The following is a 24,301-nucleotide window of genomic DNA, read 5'->3' on the forward strand; positions in this document are numbered from 1 at the left end:
TATGGAGCTGGTGACTGCGTTTTGCCATTGTGTCCCTGATAAAATAAACACTGTATTCTGATGAACCCATTTAAATCAATCCTCATAATTAAGGTGTTCCATATGTGTGTATGTATGCGTATAGAGGTAGCGTGGTAGAGCAGCATGTGTGCATTATATGTGTGTCGGTGTTTGTGTCGAGCGGTGTCCTTGTTAGCAGCTGGAGGCCCTTATTATGACCCCATGGTGACCTCTGATGATGACACCTGTACTGTTATAGCAACGGGAAGCTGCATTCAAGGCACATCTGTCAAACAGATATCCATATAGCAAAAATTGGTCCGGCCCAGTGACGAGCCATACGGCCCACTTGCAGTTCACCTCGGCCCAAATAAAGCAAGGAGTTGCAGTCAAGAGGTGGTCCAGATCGGGTCGCAGGAACACAAGCCCATGACATAGGCCTGGATTCTGGCTACCAGATCTGGACCACCTGTGGACCGTAACTCATTGCTGTCTGTGTATCTATACACACACACACTTGTATTGTATATACACATGAACATACCTTAACCCTCTTAACCTTAATTCAACCTGATGGCATCATGCAGCCCGGATGAATTTAAACAGAGAAATCTAATCTGGGGGTAATGTGAGACAGACTTTCATATGCTGTGCATCTGGTTTACTGTTCACCCGTGGACATTCAGCAGGGACCTACTGCAAGCTCCTTAGGTGTGTGTCCTTGTATTGAGCGTTTAAAGCCCCGCTGTCATAAGGGTGATGGATGGAGGGCTAGAAAGTAAAAAGGAAGTGTAACTCTACGTTCGATTTTTACGGGTTGAGTGAAAGGATACAGGGTTGTTCGGCCTGTCGTAGCGGTCTGGGGTCACACGACAAACACGTTGCCTTGGCATCGGTGATCAGGAACACTAGGTTGGTGTTTGGCAGCTTTTCGGCACGATACATCCTAGAAAGCACACATGGCCACACACACACACACACAGTCGGTACAGTATACCTGTGGTGCAGGGATATAACGCAGCACCAAAGACAAATTATCCACAATGGATGGCATTTGCAAAAAGAGTATACAGTGTATTCATACACACGCAGGTATGTGTGCAGTAGTCCACATATGTACACAGTCATACCTCTTCTTTCCTCTTGGGACTAGCTTTTTATGGTAGTCATGAAAGTTTCTGTGTCTACAGTCGTTAACATTGGGGAGTAAAGCACCAGACACGTGGGACTCATAACACCCAGTAATTACAGCCATATTTAACCCCCTCCGACAGCCCAAATTGACAAAAGAAGGAGGTTAGAGCAAAGTGGTCTGTGACTGTGTGTTTTAGCGAGTTTGAAGTAAAGCCAGAGAGCGAAGGAAGAAAAACAGATAAAAGAGCTTTTGTGCCTTCCTCTGCAATTCCGGTCACTGACAGATCAAGGTAATCTGTGTCTGATCAGAACTCATCAGAACACAGCTGCCTGAAATCAGGCTGGAAAACAGAAATAGGCCAGGAAACTAACCCTGTTCTGGACCCATCCCTGCAGACCATTAAACAGAAGGCTGTCCAGGAAGAAGATACAGTAAGAGGTGGAAAATCTTAAATAACACTTCCCATTTACAAAGCGAGTGGACCACAATAGGATATTGTTTACAAATACATCCATAGGAGGAAAACACTCACATACCTGGAACAGTTTCCACAGTCCAGGTTCCCTGAGTAGGATCTTTCCTCAATGTCAAAGAAGTACTGAGTTTGCTCTGTAATGCAGCTTTCTTTAAACATGGCATCTGGTATGTCATCATCTGCTGACTCCGCTGGAAATCAGAGACAGGTTTAATAAAGAAACAGTGAAGGATTACTGAGAACGTGATGGGATTAAAATCGACCTCATATAATAAAAAAAAAAAGCCTTATGGTTGCATTTTAACACAATCGCAGCTTCAGTTTCTCACCTGCCTCTAGAAGGTTGGGAAACATGAGGCCGAAGAAAAGCTGCTGGAGTATCGACCTAGACGCAGGGAATGAAAAGAAAAACATGAGTCACATGGCTGAGTCAACGGACCATCTTTAACTTATTTACATTGAACAGCCAAACGGTGTGTAATAACAACCACACATCTGTTTAGGGCTCGAGTCGCTGCTGATGTAAATGTCCAGGGACACATCAGTCATTCTATTTTAAAAATCTGGTTATATTGCAGTTGGACAGTCAAACAGATAGCGGTGGAGTATAATGTTGTGTAACTGCCCTTGTCCTACACTGACCCTCAAACAACATACACAAGCCCACTCCCAAACAAACTCCTACCCTAAAGTACAAATGTACTCCCACTCCAAAACGCACACAGAAACAAACAGAAAAAGTGCAAGAAACAAAACAGAGAACCTGAACACTCACCAGGCAGCACTGGAGGCCCACCAGCCAATGCTGAGCAAGTCTGCAATGGTAGGCTGGAGACGGACAGGAAAATAAATTTCAAAATCAAGCAGATAGGGGTGGAAAAATATAACAATTCATTTTTTTCTTTCATTAGGCTATTTTGCACTTACTATTATGAATTTAGAAAATCAAAAACAAATGGGAAATCCAATAACAATATTAGAAACTGGTATAGTGTTAAAATGGTTTGTGTCAATGCCCGTTTTCTCAAGTCACGTCCCTACCAGCATAAACAATACAGTAGGCATGCATAAAATACTGCATATCGGACTAATACATTTTCCCATATATGGAATTGTATATTCTAGGCCATTTATTTGTATCGTTAAAATTCATAGCCAATAAATAGAGAATATATTATTCAGCCAAATTGCTTTCATAGACTTAACAAGCACAGCATATCCACACACTCCAATGCAGTAGGTGGCTGTATCCACCTGTGAGGTTAGTTTGAGGTCAGCCAATAAACACAGAGAAGAAGAAGAAGAAGAAGAAGAAGAACAACAACAACAACAACAAAGATGTAAAATTATCGGTCATCTTATCGTAATTGTAGCAGTGTTTCCCACACATATATTTTATGTGGACGGTCCCCCCATGTATGTTAATGATGGCCCAGATGTGTTAGGCAACCCATTTTAGCTTTTTTTTTTCATCCGCCAACAACAAAACAACGGCATCTGAGATCGATTATCTAGTCGCTCTACTCATCTTGTCTACTGTCAATCACACACACGTGATGTCGTTCGGTGCACGTGGGTTTTCGACTACATACTGTAGTTAGCGATAAGCTTCCTCAGTTAATGTAGGCAAACTCTTAAAGCGCTTCTGAAGAATGATGGTTGATTTCTGAGTCAAGTACACAGCTGTTTTGTGGGAACCACTGTAGTAGGGCTCAGTAACTGCACAAGCACAAACATGTCAATAATTATCTGCGAGTGAGTGACTGCTGTCTGACAGCTTGCGTGAGTCAGTATCTCACCACATAGACGGAGCGCGGTCCTGCTGCAGCCTTGCTGTCTCTCTCTGGGTCGCACACAGACTGGTAGTCATAGGTCTTGTTGAAGGCGTACAGGGATGTGTTGACCAGGTTAATCATCAGCACAGGATCCACCTCGCCAAAGAACTGACCTATCTAGACGAGTTCACGCACAAACACACACGGGCAATACAAACAAACAAACAAAAAAAGCAGTGTAAGACTCAGCTCGTACAAACAAACCATACGGCTGTGTGTTATTTCCTCTGACAGGGCTTTAGAGGCTTAGCTATTCACCGTTGCACATCACCGCACTGAAAATTTGAACTTACATGCATGGTCAATTGGGATGAGCCTATTCAACTGTTTTGTGGCAGTCCATGTTAAGGGAATGGAGTCACACTTTCTGTCTACAGTCAGTCAGGCTTATGGTATAACCAAAAGACATGTTTCAAGGTGAAGCCAGTCTAACATAGAATGAAGGTTAAATAAGCACATGGTTACAGTCAGAACTGAAAACCTATTGATCGGCTGATTGGTTTAATCTTTATGCGGCAGCCTTCATAGGGATGAATACGCTTATTCTAAGTGGCAGAGAATATAAAGTGCATGAAAATGTTTCATAAGCTGATATGTAGGGGCCTCAACTAACAATTGTCGAAATTGTTGATTAATCTGTTGATTATTTTCTCGATTAATCGATTCATTTTTTATCTACAAAATGTCAGAAAACGTTGAAATACGTTGATAAGTGTTTCCCAAGCCTAAGACGTCGTCCGCAAATGTCTTGTTTTGTCCACCAATTAATCAAATATGAAAATAGTTGACAGCTAATCGATTAATCGTTGCAGTTCTGCTGGAATGTAAAGATGGTATGTAAAGAGGAGTGGCATAGCGCTGGTTCAGGGCTCTGGCACGGTTCATAGAGCTGTGGATAAAATACAAAACTTACATACAACGGCACAAAGACAGCCAAAACTAGAATTACTGCCTTGCATTTGTATGCCACTGCGCAGTAGTCGAGTTGCTTTTCCTGAGCTATGGCATTGAATAATAATCACAAAATTTTTTGCAGAGTATAATAATGTAATAGTGAAGCTGACCTTTGACCTTTTGGATATAAAATGTCATCATTCCATCATTTTATCCTATCAGACATGTGTGTCATATTTTGTCATTTTTATCAGATTAATTGTTGCGCAAAGGCCAAAAATGTGTTTTGTGAGGTCACAGTGACTTTGACCGTTGAACACCAAAATCTAATCAGTTCACCCTTCAATCCAAGTGGATGCTTGTGCCAAATTTGAAGAAATTCCCTCAAAGCGTTCCTGAGTAATCGTGTTCACAAGAATGGGACAGACGTACGGACAGACGGACGGACCTACGTACGGATGGACAACCGGGAAAGATAATGTCACACTTTCCCAACAGACACCAAATGTATAACAAGAAGTAAAAAAGACATATGAGAGTACTCATATCACAAATCGTTGAAGACTGTAAACTCTATGCCAGACGTTGTTATGGTAGAACGGATCAAAGACAGCAGATGTCCCGTCGTGACTGACGTGAAATGTTTCCGAACCCACTGTATATCCTACCACTGACACACAGGGGCCTAAAGCAGCCCGAAAGAGTGGAGTTAACACGGCAGAGCTGACTTCTCGCGTACACGGGGGACTGACTTCACTACAGCCTCCATGACTGACTAAAACCCCTCAGAACTTTCCCTTTGATCCTCCTCCAGTGGCTAGTGCTTCACTTTACTGGAGATTTGGAAGTACTGCTTTAAGCATCTCGGAGCTAACAGGCCATTCTCATAACTTAACCGAGTTGTGAGCCCTTTATTTGACCTTTATATGGCACTGATGGATGCTTGTGACAACCGAAAGGGGAGCAGGGTATGTCGAAAAGGTAGAGAAAAGCAAGAATTATGAACTCTGGCAGAGTCTGTGATTTGAACTTTTCTGACTATGTGACTACAGAAGTTTTATTGAGTGATGGTTTATGATCGCTTGCTGATCATTTAGAGAATGACAGCAGATAGGTGAGGCGTTCATGGTCACGTAAAGGTGAATAAATGGTTGGTGGTAACTCACCAGGTTTATGTACTCGTCTTGATTGGACATGAGAAGAAATCCCCCGTCGTCCAGGATCACACAGTCTACTTGCTGCAGGGTCAAACGAAGAACAGATTAAAAAATGCAATAAATCAAAATGATGATTATTTGTAGAAATCATACAACAACTGTCAGGACTGTAACAAGAGATGCTAATTAAGCTTAAATACATAAATGCACAGGAAGCAAAGGTATTGTCATAATGAGCTTTAATCAAGCCGTGATAAGAAGAAAAACATCTCAGAAAATATGAGAAACGATATGTGTAAGGGAACTCTTCACCCCTGGATTGTTTTGCTGTGAGTTGCCTAGATTTGGCAATATCAGACAGAGAGATGTCTGCCTTCTCTCTGATATAATGCAACTAGAAGGCACTTGGCTTGTGGCACTCAAAGCGCCACAAGTTCGATTCATTATAATCAGAGGAGGCCGAAATTTCCACCAGCGATGTCACCCAAACTCTACAACTCACACCATAACAATCTAGACGCATTTTTGATTTTGTTTTCTCAGCTCTCAGATTACACTGAATAGACCGCAGTGCTGTACCTTGTCATTCCTCAGACAGCCGCAGATCTCATCTTTGCACTAAAAGGTAAAAAATGGGCCACGTAAGAAATTAGTACTTTACACCAACAGATAAAGGTGTCAAAGTTAGAGTATAGGATAGAAAATAGGCATTATTTACGCGACTTACATTCGCTTTCAGTGTAGCATTCATGAAAATGTTCATCCAGAATGAGATATTGAGTTTCACTCCCACCACTGCGGAACAAACCACAAAACAGGCAGGGGTACAACTTTTGTGAATAGCTATTGAGTCTTTTCATTTCTCCTGCAACACAAGAGGCAATCAATCTGGTATTAGGGGAAGACCGACCTGCTGGTTTGAGTGTGACTTCGTCAATTGTGAGGTCCACTGCTTTGCTCACCAGAATACCTGACTCAGAAACAGGCTCCCTGCTCTCCGCTGCAATTGAGAAAAGGGATACACAAGGGAACCAATAATCGTGGCAATTTAACCGAAATCATGTTTAAAAGGAGATGGCAGAGAATGTGAATCGCAGTTAAACGTAAGCAATCGCTGTCCAGTGTGGGAAATTCCATACATTTTTAGCTGCTTGTAATTTATGTGCGTGGAGTGGAGTCCGTGTAGCCAGTACATGTGTTAATCCAGTCAAGTGTAGCTGTAAGCACGTACGGCTCCATTACACTGACGTTTGCCTGTCCTGATGTCTGCTAGAGAGATCAGTGCAGATAACAGGAAGTATACGGAGCAGGAGGGAGGGAGGGAGGGAGGGGATGATCGCTGAAAGACACAGCGGGAAAAAGGCGAAGGATAAAGAGAGTGATATCAGAGGCCTGAGAGTGTGATCTTTGCCAGTGGGGTTGGGATGACGTCCAACGGCAGAGAGCAGGATAGGCTCGGTGCCAGGCCACACTGAAGAGTGTCACGCAAAAACACTCGCGCACACACACACACATTGGGAACCTGTCAGAAAACTTACTGTTGAAAGATGGAGCCGTGAAAATATAAATTTCATTGTCCAGGGTCCTTTTGTAGAAGCTGGACTCGTACGTCTCGGGATTCTCGGTCCACTCTTCCCCAGCGCTGAAAAACATTAATGCAGTCACGTAACATTATATATGGACCATTATAGGCATAAAACACCAAGCGAGTGTGTTTGATCTACTTAAACAATTTATATTTGCATCTCCGGCCAAATATTAGTCATCGGAATAAGAGTCACGCCCAGTCAAGTTGATATATGTGAAGGGCATGATCCAGTAAAAGCAATAACTGATTGTATTTCATGTTTTATCGTCAGGAGGAATGAGCATCCATCTTCAGTTGGAATGTGATATTCTGACCAAGCGGAACCCCCAAGTGTAGTTCAGACAAAAGCAGCAGCAGCAGGGAAATTGAGGAAAATGAGCTGCGCTTGGCTGCTGGATCTGTGGATTTGACCCGTGTCCCGTTCTGGCCTGGCAAGCTCTGCGAGTTCAGCCTAAAGTGTCTAATCCTCTATGTTCAGGAAAATAACCCAGTGGAGCAGGTGAGTAAAGCAGCCAAAAGCGATCGACCTAAGAGTATTACTGTCTGTATCCATTTTCATCTCACACGTTTACACCGCCAGATATTTGGGCATGGCTTCCCGTGCTATTTTACGACGCCAAGCGCAAACGCTGAGAAGAAGAGAAAACTGAGAAGACGGAGGGGAGAGTACCTTCTTGGGTAGATTCTTGTGATTCCTCCATCTGTTGCCACAAACCTGGCCACTATCCCATCCCTGAGAACATGGGAAAAACAACGACCAATCAAACATTAAAGTCAATCGCACACATTAGAAAAAAGAAGCGTTTGTGAACTGTGACACCAAGCTGCAGATGTGACGCAAATCGTTTTCTGCCCACAGTCACTTGTCTCTATATGTCCTAATGTTAAACAGATACCCTGCGGCGTATGTGTAAGTGTGCGTTCAGATTATTTCAGACAAGTGGATATACCATGAAAGGAAACGCACTGCTGTAATTAATTTATTTCCCTCTCAAAACAGCATGTCTTGGCAGAGCCCCGGGTGGCTGGGTGTGATGTGCATTTTGCGCTTTGCTTTCATCACATTTTGCTAGTTAGTTGTGATCGATTCGCCAAGAGTAGAAAAGAAAAAAACTCTGGCGCAGTTAGTAAGAAAATTGTTTATGAAATGAGTGTCAGCTATGGAAGTAGAAAGCAGCAGGGTACACATGCAACACAGATTTCCATATAAGAAGAAATATATCTTAGCATCGCTTAAAACAGAGGAGAGCGGAAGGTTCAGCACTCACACTGTCTGCTCGCTCCACAGTTTGACCAGTTCAGCTGTCAGACCTGCATCCAGGATTAGTCGACTCACCAGGGACACGTTACCTACGGGTTACAGGCAAGATGCATTTGACATTAAAACACCACAGTTACAGTATTTAGAAGGGTTTACAAATCTGGGTGGAGAAGATGTTATACTTCTATACGTACATCTGACTGAAAGACTGGTGATTAAATGTATATGGGGGAATTCTGGCTGAAAAAATGCAGGTATGTTCAGCCAAAAGCTTCTCTTCAGATAAATGAGGTGGAGGTCACTAATCAGGAAATCATCCATCAGGAAGATATGTTTTTGTAGATCTCCTCTAAGTACCAATGGACCGGCAGATAGCAGGAAATATTTTGTGAAGGATTGGCTGTTGACGCTTTAGGAGAAAGATGATGCCAAGTAGGGGTGGGCTATCTGACGGTTTTATAATCAAGATGGACCTCGAGGTGTCCACACCTTACTGACTAGCAGATCCGCAACTAAACGGCTATGCTGATCGGACGAATCACTTCACATTGCTCTTCCCTGCTTGACATCTAACTGTTAAACAAGGAATCTCTGTCTGTCTGTATGTATGTTATTCGCATACTGTATCTCGAGAACCGTTTGTCCGATCTACTTCAGGATGCCTCTCTCATTGGTCCGGTTCAGACAGTACCGATGTAACCGTCCAGGTTTTAAATCATAAATATCAAACATGTTAGACATTATGAGTCTATGAGTAGTTCAGGAGGATCTGTAAACCCCTCATATTACCAGATCATTTGTGCCAAGCAGCTTGTTTGGAACTAGTACTGTAAATAATGCGATGCGAGTTATAACTAGCAGCATGGTGGATGAGGAGCTTGTGCCAAATACGAACTAGTACAATACTGTGTTTTAATGGAGAAATTCATACGCTATTTCAAGCATTTTTAAGATTAAGGAAACAAGACTGCAATCTAGATTCGAGACCACGATTGTGATTAAATAGATTGTATAAAGATAAATGTAGTGGAGCTTCTTAAAATAACATGAGCGCACCTGTGTCCAAACCTAAACACTCAACAAACGAATTGCCACAACATATTGCACAAACAGCATTAAGAAAGGCATTAATGCCTGAGTGTATGGCTTGACCTCAGGCTAAAATGGATCAAGGATACCTAGATCCATTAGCTGGATGATGGTGGTAAGCCATATTAGGAAGACTGATCCATTAGGTGATGACAAATCAAGCATCGTGAGTCACTGTGTAGCATGACAGCATCAGGCTTCTAGGAAACTCAGTGGATCATGCTGACATCACTCTGCTTAGATCGTGCTGACCAAAGTCGTGCTCTGACCTTCAGATGCTGACCATCGTGACTGGGAAATGCCACCATGACTAATAACAGTAAGACATAACATGCAAGTATACATACACTCAAACTTCCACTCTCATCACTGTAAGCACTGCAATGCAAAACACTATTTATTGATTTCGGTGACATTGTGAGGGTCACTGTGGTATTAAAATACTCACACGAATGCAAAACAGTGCAGCAAACTGACATCACTACCAGTGCAAATGTGTCCAGTGGAGTAACAGTGAACAAAGATGCATGACTCACATGCATCTGGAGTGTTTCTGTCAATGTACTGGCTGAAGTCGAGGAGAAACTCGGTGTTGTTGAGTGACAACTTCAGCTCTTTGCAGTACTCCCTGAAGAAACAGTATTGATCAGTTTCAATCTCAGGCACTTGTTTTGTTTCCTGTATTGTGACAGCCGGTTGGACAATAGCGTCGGGATCACTCACCTCGGAGCGATGTAGGTGTAACCATACTCATCGAACCTCTCCAGCTGTATGGTTTCCATGGCTTTTGAAAAACATAGAAAACACCTGGTTTAAGCTCATAAGACTGTGGGTATTCCACACAGCGGATTAAGTGTGATCTCTATTTATGAAATGATGTAAAATCCCTGGTATTTGTGCCGTGAGATGATTACACAAATCCAAGAAACACTTGACAAGAGGAAGATCGTATTCAATTTTAGGAAGTGGGTGATACACGGACACAGAATTAAACCTGCACATATGTACGGACACATAAAATACTGGACAGATCTGAGGTGATGGATTAAGGTGGAAAGTGTGAATGAAGGCACAGTAAGGGGGGGCGAGAGGGAATAACTGAGGGAGAGATACTTGCCTTCTTGACCTGTCGTGACCCCAGAGAGAGAGAGAGATGAGGAGAGGAGAAAGTAGGGAGGACAAAGGGTGATAAAACTTCATTCATCATCCGACAAATGATGTCATACCTTGAAAAATTGTAAATATTTCCCACAGTAGGTAATAAAATACTCCAGTGCAACCGCAGTGAAGCTTATTAGATCTCACGGACAGACTTTCAATATAAAAATAAAAAGACTGAGTGCACTTTTTAAGAAATGCAGAACAGGAAATGATCACAGGGGCACTACAGCATGATCATGCAAGGGAAACAACACGTAAACACACAGAAATAATAAAGACAAATTCCTTCCACTCCTCTGTGCTTTTTCCTGCCCCTGGCTCTGGATTTCATTTTAAGTTCTGTCTGGTAATTCTTATCTCATAAATGACATGACAGGCATCAACGGCCATCATTCACCGCTCTCTTAAAATGAAGACATCTTGGACATCGCCTTTAAAATATATTGAGTCGTGTGGTGCCGTCTGCGAAAAAAATTACCGAGCGCTGAGTTTCCTCGGGGTCATGGAAATCTGGTGCGGGATGAAACAACGTCCTTCACATAAAACATAACGGGCAGATTCATTGTCCCTCTGTCTCTATAGACTGGGCAGGGTGTCTCTACGTCCAATTGCTTTTCACACATACATTCCTTCTCTTTTTTTTCTTGCTTGTCGCCCTCTCCTCAACGCCAGCGTTAGATCATTTATTCAACACATGCAGCATTCTTGCCATATAGATGAATAAAACCTGCGTTCATCTATCACAACCTTGGCTGGGGACACTCGAATGCATTAGGAGGACAAGTGGCTGCAGGAACCACCTACTGCAGGGGAGCGGTAAGATGGATCGAGGTATTGGTGGTCTGGCTCCACTGTGAAACTCTATACGGCTGTACGGAGAACTTTAGAGTCCCAAGCTCCCTATCGGAGCAGTCTGCGGCAGCTAGGCATGGTGTGTTACTTTCTTTAACAGGCCTGTAAACGTTCTGACAGTCTTTATGGCGCGGTGACAGACTCGTTATGGCAGAGAGGGAGTGATACAGAGGCTGAAACACTCAGTCAAAATCTCATCTGTTGGAATAACTGCACCATTAGCCGTTTATGCTTTGTGGCGGCACATCAAAGTTAAGAAAAATCCGCGAAAGCCAGATGGTTATGTGCTGAATCCGGTGTTCTCCGTCTAATTATATCCCCTGATCAAAGCAAATATCCACTCTTGCATCTATGAAGTCATGGGTAAGCATTATTATCCATCCATCCATGCATCTATCCATCCATCCATCGCATCCATTACATCCATCCATATATAATCATGCAACACATAAAGGACAAACATGCTTGTGCACTGTACGAGCATCCTACTTCAAGAGGAAGACAGAGGACACAGAATATACTTGCCCCAAGAGGAAGCTGTAAAATTCCAGTGTGGAAGAAGGAGACAGGAGAGAAGAAGTTGCATCAGAATCAAAATGCAAAGAAGTCTATGAAGAGTGACAGGATGTGCATATACGAACGAGTTTTGTCCTTGTGATTATTAGCTGTGTTCTGAGCTGTTAGGGGAAGCAGCCAGAGTGTGTCACACAGCGAGACAGCCTTGAGAGCACAAACAGAGCGAGGGAGAAATAAGCTGAAGAAAAAGGGAGGAGGGGGAGGGGGAGAGGAAATTTAGGAGGAATAAAGTGAACGAGGTGAGGACAGGTTTACAGATTAGATAGAGAGACGGAGGAAAACAGGGAGACAGACAGAGAAAACAAAGTAAAGTCTGTCGACTTCGGGTTGCGTGTTACCTCACGAGAAAACGAAGGGAAAAGAAGATGAACTGAAGGACGAAGAGGTAGAGAGACGGAATTGTAACATAAGGGTGGAGTACAGATGAAGAAAAAAAACATTTGGTAGGAGAGGCGATAATGAGCGGGGAGAGGAGGTGTAGGAGGTTTAGTCTTCTTCCCAGCCAGAGGGAGGGCCAGAAGAGGGGAGTGAAGAAGACGAGAGGAGCAAAATGTAGACAAGATCAAAAGAGCGAGCGCTCGGGCTGGGCCTGGGAGAAGGCAAAGCATGTGGATGGAGTGTGTGTGGGAGTGCAGGGCGACTGACCAGTGGGTTACACTACAGAAGAAAAGCACAGTGGGGATCCGCTGATCTGAGCAGCAAATACAAAGGAGTGGTTGTGGCTCCAGCTAGGAACAAGTAATACAAAACAAGTGGAGATACTCCAGAGTACAACCCGCAGAAAGTATGCATGGGAGTTGGCTGTGAGGCACCAGCAGAATCAGGTCTGATTGATGTGTTTGCACACTGTTTATCATGAGGGTGGACGCTATACTCACACATAGCTTGTTTCATGTCGTCCCCCAGCTTAGCTTGAATGAAGTGTTCACTGTATTTAGGCAGAGCAAGAGCCAGGCTGCAAAAAAAGACAGACAGTCAGACGGATGAACATTTTGTTTTTACTTGTGAATACAGTGTTTTTATGTAGCGTGCATGTGATTATGGGGGATTTATATCACTAAAGAGCAGAATGCGCAACCAAACAAGGTTTCCCTTCATCCTTCTGCATTTTCAGTGAAATCCAGAAAATATCCCTTAAATGTATTTCACATTAATCAAGCAGAGCCTGGTGTAAGAAACAGGAGAGTGACCCCTGTTGGCTTAAGTAGTGTCCTCCATCAACTGGAGTGCTCTCAGCTGTTAGTGAGCTGTTGGAAGTGACACAGAGGCAGCTTAATAAACCATAGAGAAATATTACAAAATTGCTGAGAAGGCTCACCTGTAATCTGTTCCATTAACCGGTGCAAACGTGTAGGTCCTGATTCCTCTGTCTATGTACCTCTGCCAAAGACGACACACAGGAAATGGCATTAGGAATTGCTATGTAATGTTAATGCAATAGCTCCTATTTTTTTATTGTTTAGTGTCAGTATTTACTTTCAAGGGTAAAGAAAAAATACCTGAAAATTGCAGTTAAAGGTGCACTGTGTAGTTTAGAAGAGAGAGATCTTAACTGACTGTTGTTTTTTTGTCTAAACAAACTAAAACAAACTCTCTTTGTTTTCATGACTGAGTAAACAAACTGACCTTAAAGGACAACACATATTGTTTTTGTTTATATTTGGCGGACCCTGCCACCTTTCTTGCTTCAAACTGTATTCTGGGGACCTTATTTTCCTCTGAGAACAGCTTGTTTATTCAGTTATGGAAAAGATAAATATATCTGAGTTTGTATTATTACCTCATTAATATTGTAAATATCACAATTCTGAGTATCCAGAACTGCACAGTGCCCCTTTAAAAACATTTGTATTAAATCAAGCCAATAAAAAGGGAAGTCTGGCACAAAGTCAGCATCGCTGGGTTCTCTCTCTATGTTTCTCTTCGCTTCATATCAGTAGATGGATATTATTAGCGATCCTCGCTGCATGATGACCTTAATTACTGCAAACAGCAGGGAACAAAGTTTTCTTGTAGCAGGAGCTTGACAACTTACACATGTAGGAACACGAAAAGCAAGCGAAAAAGTAAGAGGTTTGCATTCTTTTAGAGATCTTTTAATGAATTCTCTAAAAGGAACAAAGCAATGAGAAAGACAAATGTTGGATAATAAATATTCAAAGTAACTGCTTTGTTCATTTGTTCAGGAATTAGCCAAATTAGTTTTAGTTTTAGTGACAACAGCATATTAATATTACTCTCACTTTTTCCTTCATCTGGTGGATGAAATGTTGCAGTGAAAATATTATTTCAGCCTGTTTGTCTATGCCTGAGAACCTCTCTGCAGCATTACTGAAATATGCAGCTGTAGATCAGAAGCGTGATAGGAGACTATCAAATATAAGTTCCCCAACATACTCTAGAATAATATGTGGGGCTGCTTCCAGTATTTCCTCTTACCTCATCCTGAGTTTTCACCAGGGTGTGAATGGTACGCTCGCCTGTCTCTCCATCAATCATCATTCTCCTGATCTATAGGGACGAAACAGACGGATTCACTGTGTTTCAGCTGATTTGAAAACATTCTGTCTCATAACCTCATGCTAAACAAGTTGGGAACACTGAGTAAATCACTTGCGGGGGACTGATCATGATAGCTTTATGAGGCGAGTCGAGACATCTGGCACCTGAATACCTGGCTGAATGTGTATCTGAGTGTGTTTGTGTCTGTGTCTTTTGTGCGTGGGACAGGCGGATTTCCATGTATCTGCACACTTTACCTCCACTTTGATGTCATTCTCCAGCTCGGCATCCAGGAAGTCTAGCGTGACAGGTTCCTGGAATTTAGGATTCTGCGGAAAGGATGATATTTCAGTCTGAACTGTGACACATAATATAAGAATACTGGACACAAAAATCAAACCGGATGACACGTAACAGGATCGATGTGAACAAAACAAAGAAGGGCCCTTTTACTTTAGGCTAAGTCGTTTGGCTGGAAGTTTATTATGTAATAACCGGCTTTCATATCACTCCATCTAAAGCCTGCTGAGCTGATAAAGTAAAACGTTATAAAATGCAGCGGACCATTTTACAATTGTTATTCAGAGATGGTTTCTTACCATGGCAATCAGCCACAGAGGGGAAAAAGCCCTCTGCATCTTACTGCAATTGAATAGCATACAGTGGACTTAATTATTGTTCTTTTGCATTCAATTCAGGAGCCATGCCAACCCTTTTCTAAACACATGCATCTCATCACATCCATGGCGTAAAAATAGAGGGTCCCATATGGCAGCGCTTTGTCAACATATCTGTGACACGAGACGCAGCTGAATCAGATTTGATACAAAGTGACACTGGACCCTATTAATGTCCTCTCTTAAAAACCCTATACGTCTGAGTGGCTTTATAGTGGCATAAAATGGTAGTAGTAATCTAGTGCTTCTCTATAAAACAGCAGTACATGCAATCTGATACCAGTCTGTCCTCCACAGCGTTTGTTCACTCAGTGACTCAAAATGTGGGGTGATCCAGTGAGGGCATGCTAGTTTTGATACAGTGTTCTCTACATAGTTTCTTGTTTTTTTTACGCTGACATGTGCGAGCAGTGACTATTGAAATTAATAAATATGCAAAGAGAATGAGTAATCAAACAAAAAATACACCACTTGTAGATAAAGGCTGAATCACACGGACAAGAGACTCAATTAATGAAATACTCAATCAATTAAAGAGCCAGAGTTGAGTTCCTTACATTTGATGGTAAGTGAAATGAAACGGAGCAGCAAAGGAGGATGATTAAGATGAAGCATCTCAACATGAAAATGAGAAAAGAAAGAATAAAAGATCAAGAGGCATAACACTGGGTGATACAGAATGAAACATCAAACAACAACACAAGAAAGACAGGAGAGAATATGAGCAGAACGGAAACGGGAACTCTGGATGGCGTGAGTGAAAAAAAGATCAAATGAGAAACGGGGAGTGAGGAAAAGAGGAGCAACAAGATTAAAAAGAAAGGAAACGAGAGAGAGAGAATACTGTATCTCAGCTGAGATTTGTCGAGGTGAGCCGGGGTGCGAGATCAAAATAAAAACGCGACCGCAACAGGGGAGATTTGTGTGGTGACTATGGAAAATGTACAAACATAATCAAATAGAGAAAGACGCGCTGCTGAGACGGAGAGAGGTGAGCCACGGGAGATGTTTAAAGGGCCCAAGGTCACCATCAGTATTCACACAATCTCCCATTCGGCTGATTCAATGAGACAATGAGTGATTGACAGGCAGCCCTCTAAGCCTCAAACACACACACACACACACACAGTACAGAGAGTGATGGGAGAAAAATAATAATAGCGAAGCTGTCTGTCTTGAATGCTTCAGTACACTGAGATAATTCTGACATTGCTTTTATGCTTGTGTGTGTGTCTGTTTGTGTGTGGAAACACAAAGATTGCTCTCAGCTGACATTGCTTTGTATGCTTTTGAAAGGAAATCTGAAGTACAATACAATAGGCCGACCCTCTTACATACCTGTATTTTCGCTGTTACCCCCATATGCTAGCTGTACTTAAAAAATTTAAGTGCTGTTGTCAAATGTGCATTGAAAAAGCTGGTGAAAGCAACATCTACAGAACTATGGACAACTTTTCCGGACACAAAAGACTTGTTGATTTGCACAAAATAGTTACTCTACAAAACTACAACCCAAAACAAGTATGTTTTTCAGTTAGGCAAACCCTTTGGACAAAGTCAACCCTTTGTATATTTCTATTTTAAATACTTGAAGGTGCAATATGTAAGAATTAAACCTGTTGAATTCATACTCAAAAAAACAGCTGGAGGGCAACCATGGAAAGTCACCACTAACTGCTGCCGACTGTAACTGCCGTCAGCTCAGTTAGCCGCGCAGCTAGCAGTCCAGACTGGGAGCATGAAGCACTAAGGAAGTGTTGGTGTGAACTGTGATAGCACAGGAGCTTTGGATCGGGATGGGCTGGGGCTAGCTGATTAGCATGTTAAACATGCTTTGCGACACAATTCACAGACGATGTCATAATGTTTCTACGTCTTTGTAGACTTTTGGAATGTTTTAAAAAAAATTCTTACATATTGCACTTTTAATGGTGAATCATCAATATCCTCACACAAATGCAAGTTCACAATTATAAAACATAAACATCACATATTTAGATTTAAATTGCCATGATCAGACCACTAGATCACTACAAGCAATGTAAGATTAAACTATCACTTCAGTTTGGGGGAACTCATACAGGAGGGTTGTAGGTCCAAAGACAGTGACTGCTACTACATCTGTGGAAAATTATATTTATGCAACTACAATACGGAAAACTCCACATTAGGAACTACTTCTGCAATCTACATTACTTCTTCTTTGTCTCACCTCGTGAAAAGTGACGGCATACTTATTACTGAGCCTGAGCTTCCTGTTACGAATCCTTTTCTAGGAAAGCAGTGAAGAGATGCACAGAGATGCATTTTGGTGTTTCAAAAAAGGCCCTGTGGGTGTTTGTGTGTGGTGGTGGTGGGGTTGTCAAAGACCATTGAAGAAAAACATGGCTTTCAATATACAAGTGTCACTTCCAGCTGAAACACAGCGACCGTATTGAAAAGTATATCTAAACACACACACTGACACATACATACGCACAAACACGTTGACCAGAGTTAAGTGTTCCAGTCTGGGTGAAAAGATTAAGAGATGGCAAAAACAAGAGGGAAGTCCCCTTTAGTCCAGGGAGAGAGGAAGAATATGCAGCCTTGCAACATCTCTAACCACTGCTTTACAATGTTAAACAAGAAGGACATAAACATATAGACATTAATAAATATTATACATGCCCAGTAATCATTATCTTCTCACATTACATACCAGAAGTCACCACAGTTTGCATATGAGCAACAAGTCTTTTCATGTAACTTCCAGTAGCCTTGAGTCGCAGTTATACACCAGCCCTTGATTTATCGTGCTTTGACATGTGAATTACCACACTAATAAAACCTATTAAACTGAAAATTAAAATAATTGGATCCATAAGTGTTTGTCTAGATGTGTTAGACTGTGGAGAGCTGTGGCTTGATGAATTGGATGTAAGTGTTTGTCCCAAAGGATCCAGGGGAGGTGCCGCTCTGAACATCTTGACACCAAACACAGAACTCGGTCCTGGGCAGCTAACGGTCACTGCCTGTCAGAGCCTGTTTGCCTCGGGGCTGAAGGCAGTGGGTTGGAACCTCTAGTGGGGTCACAGCTAATTTTTTCGCATCTTGCATAATACCTGCCGGCGGCTATGAATCCTGCTGAATTTATTTGAGGAAATGCAGGACTGCTCTGGGCCTTTAGCTCATCGGGATGGGCAGCATATGATTAGTGACATTTTACCACTTGAGGCTTTGGTGGAGTTGGTGGATGTTTTGTTCTAACTTCAACTTTAAGCCTTGTTGTGAAAAAGATATTGTCATCAAATCAAAAGTGTTAAGTATAAAAGGCTATCCTAAAAAGAACCATATCGATTTTTATCTTAAAATAAACAACATATATAAGAAAATACAAGCCGCAGTAGCGTGATTTATCCCCATGGTGGAACAAATGAAATTATATTCTGAGGTGTGCTACTAAACACATTTTCTCTTCTGTATGCCACAGTGCCTCTTCCTATCCTTCATTCTTAAACATATATGCCAGTTCACTGCCAAGCCTACATATCTATTTTATCTCGCATGGTAATGAGTGACCTTCTAGCCGACATCCGAGGGCTGATGATATCAAGTCCTTCTCTAACTGGGGAATGATTTCTCTTTATGAAGATTGATGAGGTGACGGCACATGGAAAAGTTTGAAAAGGGCCTCCGCCATCTGCTAGACTGCATATTATTCACGGAGTGCAAGCAGTTATTGTGCAACCATGTGGAATAGTCAGATTATAATATAAAGCTTCTAGACAGGAGCCACATGAGGTGATGCATAGGGCCGGATGTCGTACCTTGGGCTGGAGGTTTGGATGCAGCAGGACGTATCCGTTGGGATCGATGGCAAAGTAGTATCCGTTTGGACCGATCTGGAGATCGACAGAGGAGAAGGACATTTCATTTTTTGTCTAGAAAACCACATGATGGCAGTAAACACAGTGTAATGGCAAGACAGCTGTTAATGACTGTCAAAAAGTGTGTCAAAAACGGGTCTCAGTGGTCCCCCAAAAACTTATGACATGCACCACAGGGGCTGTAATTAATGACAAAGGCATTATTTTCATATAGACATTATTTATCTGATGGAATCACATCACTCACTAATTGCACCAGATGGAAAACTCTGTCTTTACAGCTGGGCATGTCACAAAACCTGGGTTTGAGAAATGTATTAGTCTGTGTTTATGTGATCACATGTGGGTGTTGAACTCACTGTGAAGCGTGGCGTGAGCTTCTTGATGTCATCCAGAGACACGTCAATCCCCATTACGCCGAGAATCAACTGATTCTGGTGCTGAGAGGAAAGAGTGAAAGAAAAAGATAAGGTGAAATGTATTTTCATCAGGTCCTGCTTCTGCTGACTCCAATCATTGTGTGTTCGAGCCTTTATGTACTGCACCTCGCCGTTCCTGTCGTCTTTGGTCTTTGTTTTATTGAAGACAGGAAGCGTCCCGGTGATGACCAGACCCAGTTCCTGATGGAGAGTCAAGAGAAAAGCACCATTCATCTCAGTAATTTTATCAAGTTATAGTAACACGGCAGGAACAAGTTTGCTGTGTTACTTAAAGGTGAATTATGTAAGAATCCAGTCTGGATCGCTACTGCATGGCTTACTGAGCTAACTTGCTAATGGAAGCTACAGTTAGCAGCAGTTAGCGGTTCGTGATACGCTGCCCCCTATTTGGTTTGGGTATAAATTCGACAGGTGGCCAATTCTTACATATTTCACATTTAACTTGTAAAATAAACAACACCAAATTGCCGTACCAGAGCATCGAGGTATACGTTGGTCCACTGGACTTGTTTGGCCTGCTTGTCAGCCAGAACCATTGGTCTTCCCAGGACATCCAGGTACTCCTAAATTGGACAAACAGCATATTTTCCACGTTAATGCTTCTGTGCTGGCAGATTCTCAATAAATGTTGTGCAAAATAATAAATCATGCTCTAACCTGTGTGTTTATTCTGATGGCTCCGATGGAAGGAATCTCATAGAAGTAACCTGGATGAATTTAACCAAAACCCAATGCTGCAGTCACTCAATGATAACATAACAACAGCAGGACATACACAGCATCTGTAGCTTAGCCTACAGTATCACTATATCCAGACTTTTTACTTGTGGATGTGTGAAGGGGATTCTCTACTGATTCATCTATCATTAACCACTTAAACATTTTATCCCCATTCTTCCTCAGGGAGATTAAAGTGCAGTCATCACTGTTTGAGCTGCTAATGTTTCCGGCCAAGGACCTTTCAGCGGGGAAGAAGACAAAGGGGGCTTGGAGGTAGCTCCACTGCTTCTAAAACGATGTTCATTATCACATCACCGCCCTGTCTTCTTTCAACATTCTTGTACTTTATGTTTCATACCACCCGAAACCCCGCTGAGTCGGTTGAAACAAAATGTCAAATGTATTTGAAATCACTACCAGTATCGAGCAAGTACAACTTCATGTAATGCAAGGATTGTAACAAAATGATAACAGTTGTGCTGTACCTTTGTTGGAACAGGCCATCCACTGAATGGGTCCTTTATCATAGTTGTGCTGACCGACTGAGAAAGTGAAGATCCTCACCTGCAGCATGAGATTCAATTTAACAACAATTATCAACACATGACCTCTGACAATTAGAAAAGGTTCTTATAATTCTGGTAGCATAAGTGATTTACTTCAATAATTTCATTCAACATTAATTTAAGTCAGTCAATGTTTGTCTTGTTTCTACTGTGATGTTATTATATATACTCTGAATATTGTGTTGAACAGAAGGTTCATTTTGGATAGTGAATTTTTTTTTTGTTTGTTTTCACCTGCTCCTGATTTGAGTGTCAGAAGAACGAGCCCCACCTGAAGTCACTTCCTCTGATTGCTGTACCTGATATAAGAGGGCTGGATACCTCCCTCTTCCTCTCTCTGTCTGCTGTGCTCCCAGCCAGCAGGGTTTTATTATGCTTGTGTGTGCATCCATTTAGATTTGGTTCAACAAAATACTATTTAAAACCTTTGCCTTCGTGTGGTCTCCCGTCTGAGCCGGGTTGTAACGTCATGATGAAGTGTGTGTGCAATCTGCTCCCATCGTCAACCTTGTGCTTGTGCACTTGATCTGTGTATGAGTGTGTGTATGTGAAAAGGTCTTTGTTTCACACATTATGCAAAAAAAACCTCATCTGCATAAACTTTTGGGTAGTAAGGACATGCACACGGAAGTTGCAACCCAAAGGGAGCTCCAAAAAGCTGAGTCTAATAAAAACTACAAGGGGAGCACACCCACATAGATAAAAGCAAACACTGTGTGTGTGTGTGTGTGTGTGTGTGTGTGTGACCAACATACCTTTTTGTCAGCATTGTACTTCTCCAGTATAGCCTGAGCTCTTTCCTCTCCTCCATCAGTAAACAGCATGATGATCTTGTTGCAGTTTGCTCTGCTCACATTAGTCTAGTCAAAGAAAAAACATCAGGATCATCTTATGTGAAATTAAATTTTTCGCCCAGGTAATGGAAAAAGCAATATTCTGCTGCAAATATGCACGATCCCAGGATAATGAACCCAATTATCTTTGCTGACCTCTAGAACTTTCCTTTTTATTTCCATCTCAGACACATTCATCTCCAGAGGAATAGGACTTTTTGATTTGGATGAGCCTGCGGCATCTAGCACCATCCTTGTCAGTTCAGTCAGCTTCGAAGAACTGCTAACAATGTTCTGATCAATTCTGATTCTGCCACGTGTGTTTATCTACTGTATCAATATAATTCCGTGGACGTCAAAGTTCAGAGTTTATCACATATATCACGTCAAGCGGTACTGCACCATAACCCCGCTGAAGGATGATGCTTCAGTGTAGTCATTCATCTGTAACAGTCTAATATTTCTTTCACTGTCTGGACGATTGAGACGATGTAACACATTCGACCAGCAGATGGCAGTGAAAGACAAAGCTCTGCTGCTGGTGGAAATATGGAGGCATCAAAGGTAACATCCATTCAAAACTTGCTCTGAGCCTCTTTTGCACTGTTACAGAGAAAAAAATGACATGCTTTTTCATTACCTGAAAGACAAAACTTTTATCTTACCGCAGAGAGCTGCTTGAAAGCAAACTCAAAGCCTTTCGTGTAGTTTGTAATTCCTTTGGCTGTGATGTTCTGTACGGCATCCTTCAGCAGCTTCTTGTTCCTCACGTTGGCTTGGACCAGATGTTCGAAGCACGCCGTCTTCTTCACCAAGGTGTTAAACTGGGAGGCAGCAGACGCCAGGAGTTAGGACCCACAAATTATTCATACAACATGTGTGAGTCTGAAACAATTGGTACGAATGCGGCACAGACACGCACACAAACACTCCCACCTGGCCTTGGCTGTTATCAAGCAGCGGTAAACAGACACATTCATCAAGCCCCACTAATTGCTTCACATCCTCCACGAGCTCAACGATTTGGTACCCATGGAAACAAGATTCTACTATATAAGAACAAGGTTAGGCAGCAACACCATCTTTTTTTAAAAGGTGAGACCTCCTCATTTCCACACCTCAGCACACATATGCACACACTCCGCCCAGCATACAGCAAAAAAGCCTGCTTCCTTCTACACTGTGCTGTGCTCCAGGTCTAACAGATGGTCCGTATTTTCACTGTTAAATGAACGGAAGCTTTCGGATTGTCCAGGAGTGAACAGAAAGGAAAGATTCAAAGAGCTCCGAATGGCAATAAGTAGAAACGACAGAGTAAATCATATAATACAATCTAATATATAAAGGACATGGGACAGCAGGGTCGTAAACCAGCACAGCTATTGTGTTGCAGAACTCTTCTAAAACAATACTGCACCTCATCGATCTCGACTAATCAATGTGTCTCTGTGAGACGGCCAATAGGGAGGCTGGAAACACTGATCTACACCGACAAGAAAGGAGGCAAAAAGAGACCTGACTGCATGTGTGTGGGTGTATTTCCAATGAGCCTGATAGCCTTGAAGTTCCCTTCAGATTGACAATAACAGACACACACATCTCTGCCGGACTGAAAGGCGAAGTGACGACAGCTGCGGTTCGACAAAAAGGACCGGATCAAGGCGACGGGACATAAACACGCACAAACTCACATTCACACACACAAACACGAGTTCACGTAATTGCCCCCGTAGAGCAGTCGGAGATCTTTTATCACCTAATCTATTAAAAGGAGAAGTGAGGAAGGTGAGACGGGAATGTGGGAGGGTGAGGAGCGGAAAGTGACAGGAAGAGGACGGAAAAAGAGGAGGGGGAGGGTGTGAATACAGCACTTAAAAGCGGTAAAAGTGAGACGGCGCGTGATATACGGAAAATAATGAGCTCACAAAGTGTATGTGACACATCGATCATATTCTGATTAGAGAGATATAAGTAGATAAGCCCAGTGTGATATAAGTGGGAAAAAAACAACTATTGTAAGAGTCTTCTTTGTAATATTGTGTTACTGGCCTTGAACACAAATGTGAATACAATCTACTACAAATTCCACTGTTCCCCTGTGATCCTATTACAACAGCTCTGTTGTGTGAGTGTATGTGTGCATGTGTGTGTGTGTGTGTGATGGTCCAGGCTTTGGGAATGGATTAGCGATGACACAAGAGAGAAGGCTAATCGTCAAGCTCTAATCCCGCAGGACACTCTCCTGCTCTGGTTTGGTGCTCCGGCCTGCCCACTGGACTGACGCTAGCTAACAGCACTGACACCGGCTAACACACGGCTGAGCAGGCCGGATGAAAGTGACGGAGGCTCAGTGAGGTGGGAGGGTGAGGAGAGGAGAGGCGAGAACACAAGCGAGAAAAGAAATGGGGAGGGTGAGGACAGAGAGGGGAAGAATGAGCGGAAAGGAACAGCCATCAGCATTCCTCTGACCTGCCGCGGCTGCCGAGGAAGTGTGCGAGCATCTTCCATGACCAAATGCCAACTTAGTCCCTGGGCTACTGTTAATGAGGAGGGATTTATGGGTAATATCAGAGATTAATGATTTAGTGTCAGGTTACAACACCCTTAGGGCCAGACATAGGGCGCTGTGCATGTGTGCGTGTGGATGTGTATGAGTAAATGAGTCAATGTC

The 24,301-nt window shown here is 42.5% G+C and overlaps 1 protein-coding gene across 3 annotated transcripts in view; it reads right to left on the reverse strand.

Moving 5' to 3' along the window:
- LOC311263975 (voltage-dependent calcium channel subunit alpha-2/delta-1) overlaps window positions 1-24,301 on the reverse strand; it is a 68,652-nt gene that overhangs the window by 4,906 nt on the left and 39,445 nt on the right. For all 3 annotated transcript variants that reach the window (XM_084364440.1, XM_084364439.1, XM_084364441.1), the window contains 26 exons: window positions 22,296-22,454; window positions 21,553-21,657; window positions 20,717-20,795; window positions 20,169-20,218; window positions 19,985-20,074; window positions 19,617-19,691; window positions 19,431-19,511; window positions 19,012-19,086; window positions 14,783-14,854; window positions 14,463-14,534; window positions 13,342-13,403; window positions 12,902-12,978; window positions 10,158-10,218; window positions 9,971-10,062; window positions 8,353-8,434; window positions 7,755-7,817; window positions 7,035-7,138; window positions 6,407-6,496; window positions 6,224-6,291; window positions 6,076-6,114; window positions 5,506-5,577; window positions 3,410-3,562; window positions 2,386-2,438; window positions 1,940-1,995; window positions 1,672-1,801; window positions 834-946 (listed from right to left, as the gene is read on the reverse strand). In XM_084364440.1, coding sequence (XP_084220566.1) covers window positions 834-946; window positions 1,672-1,801; window positions 1,940-1,995; window positions 2,386-2,438; window positions 3,410-3,562; window positions 5,506-5,577; window positions 6,076-6,114; window positions 6,224-6,291; window positions 6,407-6,496; window positions 7,035-7,138; window positions 7,755-7,817; window positions 8,353-8,434; window positions 9,971-10,062; window positions 10,158-10,218; window positions 12,902-12,978; window positions 13,342-13,403; window positions 14,463-14,534; window positions 14,783-14,854; window positions 19,012-19,086; window positions 19,431-19,511; window positions 19,617-19,691; window positions 19,985-20,074; window positions 20,169-20,218; window positions 20,717-20,795; window positions 21,553-21,657; window positions 22,296-22,454 — 2,173 coding nt within the window. The remainder of the gene's footprint in view (window positions 1-833; window positions 947-1,671; window positions 1,802-1,939; window positions 1,996-2,385; window positions 2,439-3,409; window positions 3,563-5,505; window positions 5,578-6,075; window positions 6,115-6,223; window positions 6,292-6,406; window positions 6,497-7,034; window positions 7,139-7,754; window positions 7,818-8,352; window positions 8,435-9,970; window positions 10,063-10,157; window positions 10,219-12,901; window positions 12,979-13,341; window positions 13,404-14,462; window positions 14,535-14,782; window positions 14,855-19,011; window positions 19,087-19,430; window positions 19,512-19,616; window positions 19,692-19,984; window positions 20,075-20,168; window positions 20,219-20,716; window positions 20,796-21,552; window positions 21,658-22,295; window positions 22,455-24,301) is intronic.

Source organism: Pagrus pagrus, assembly GCF_965226575.1.
Source record: "Pagrus pagrus genome assembly, chromosome: 10".
NCBI lineage: Eukaryota > Metazoa > Chordata > Actinopteri > Spariformes > Sparidae > Pagrus > Pagrus pagrus.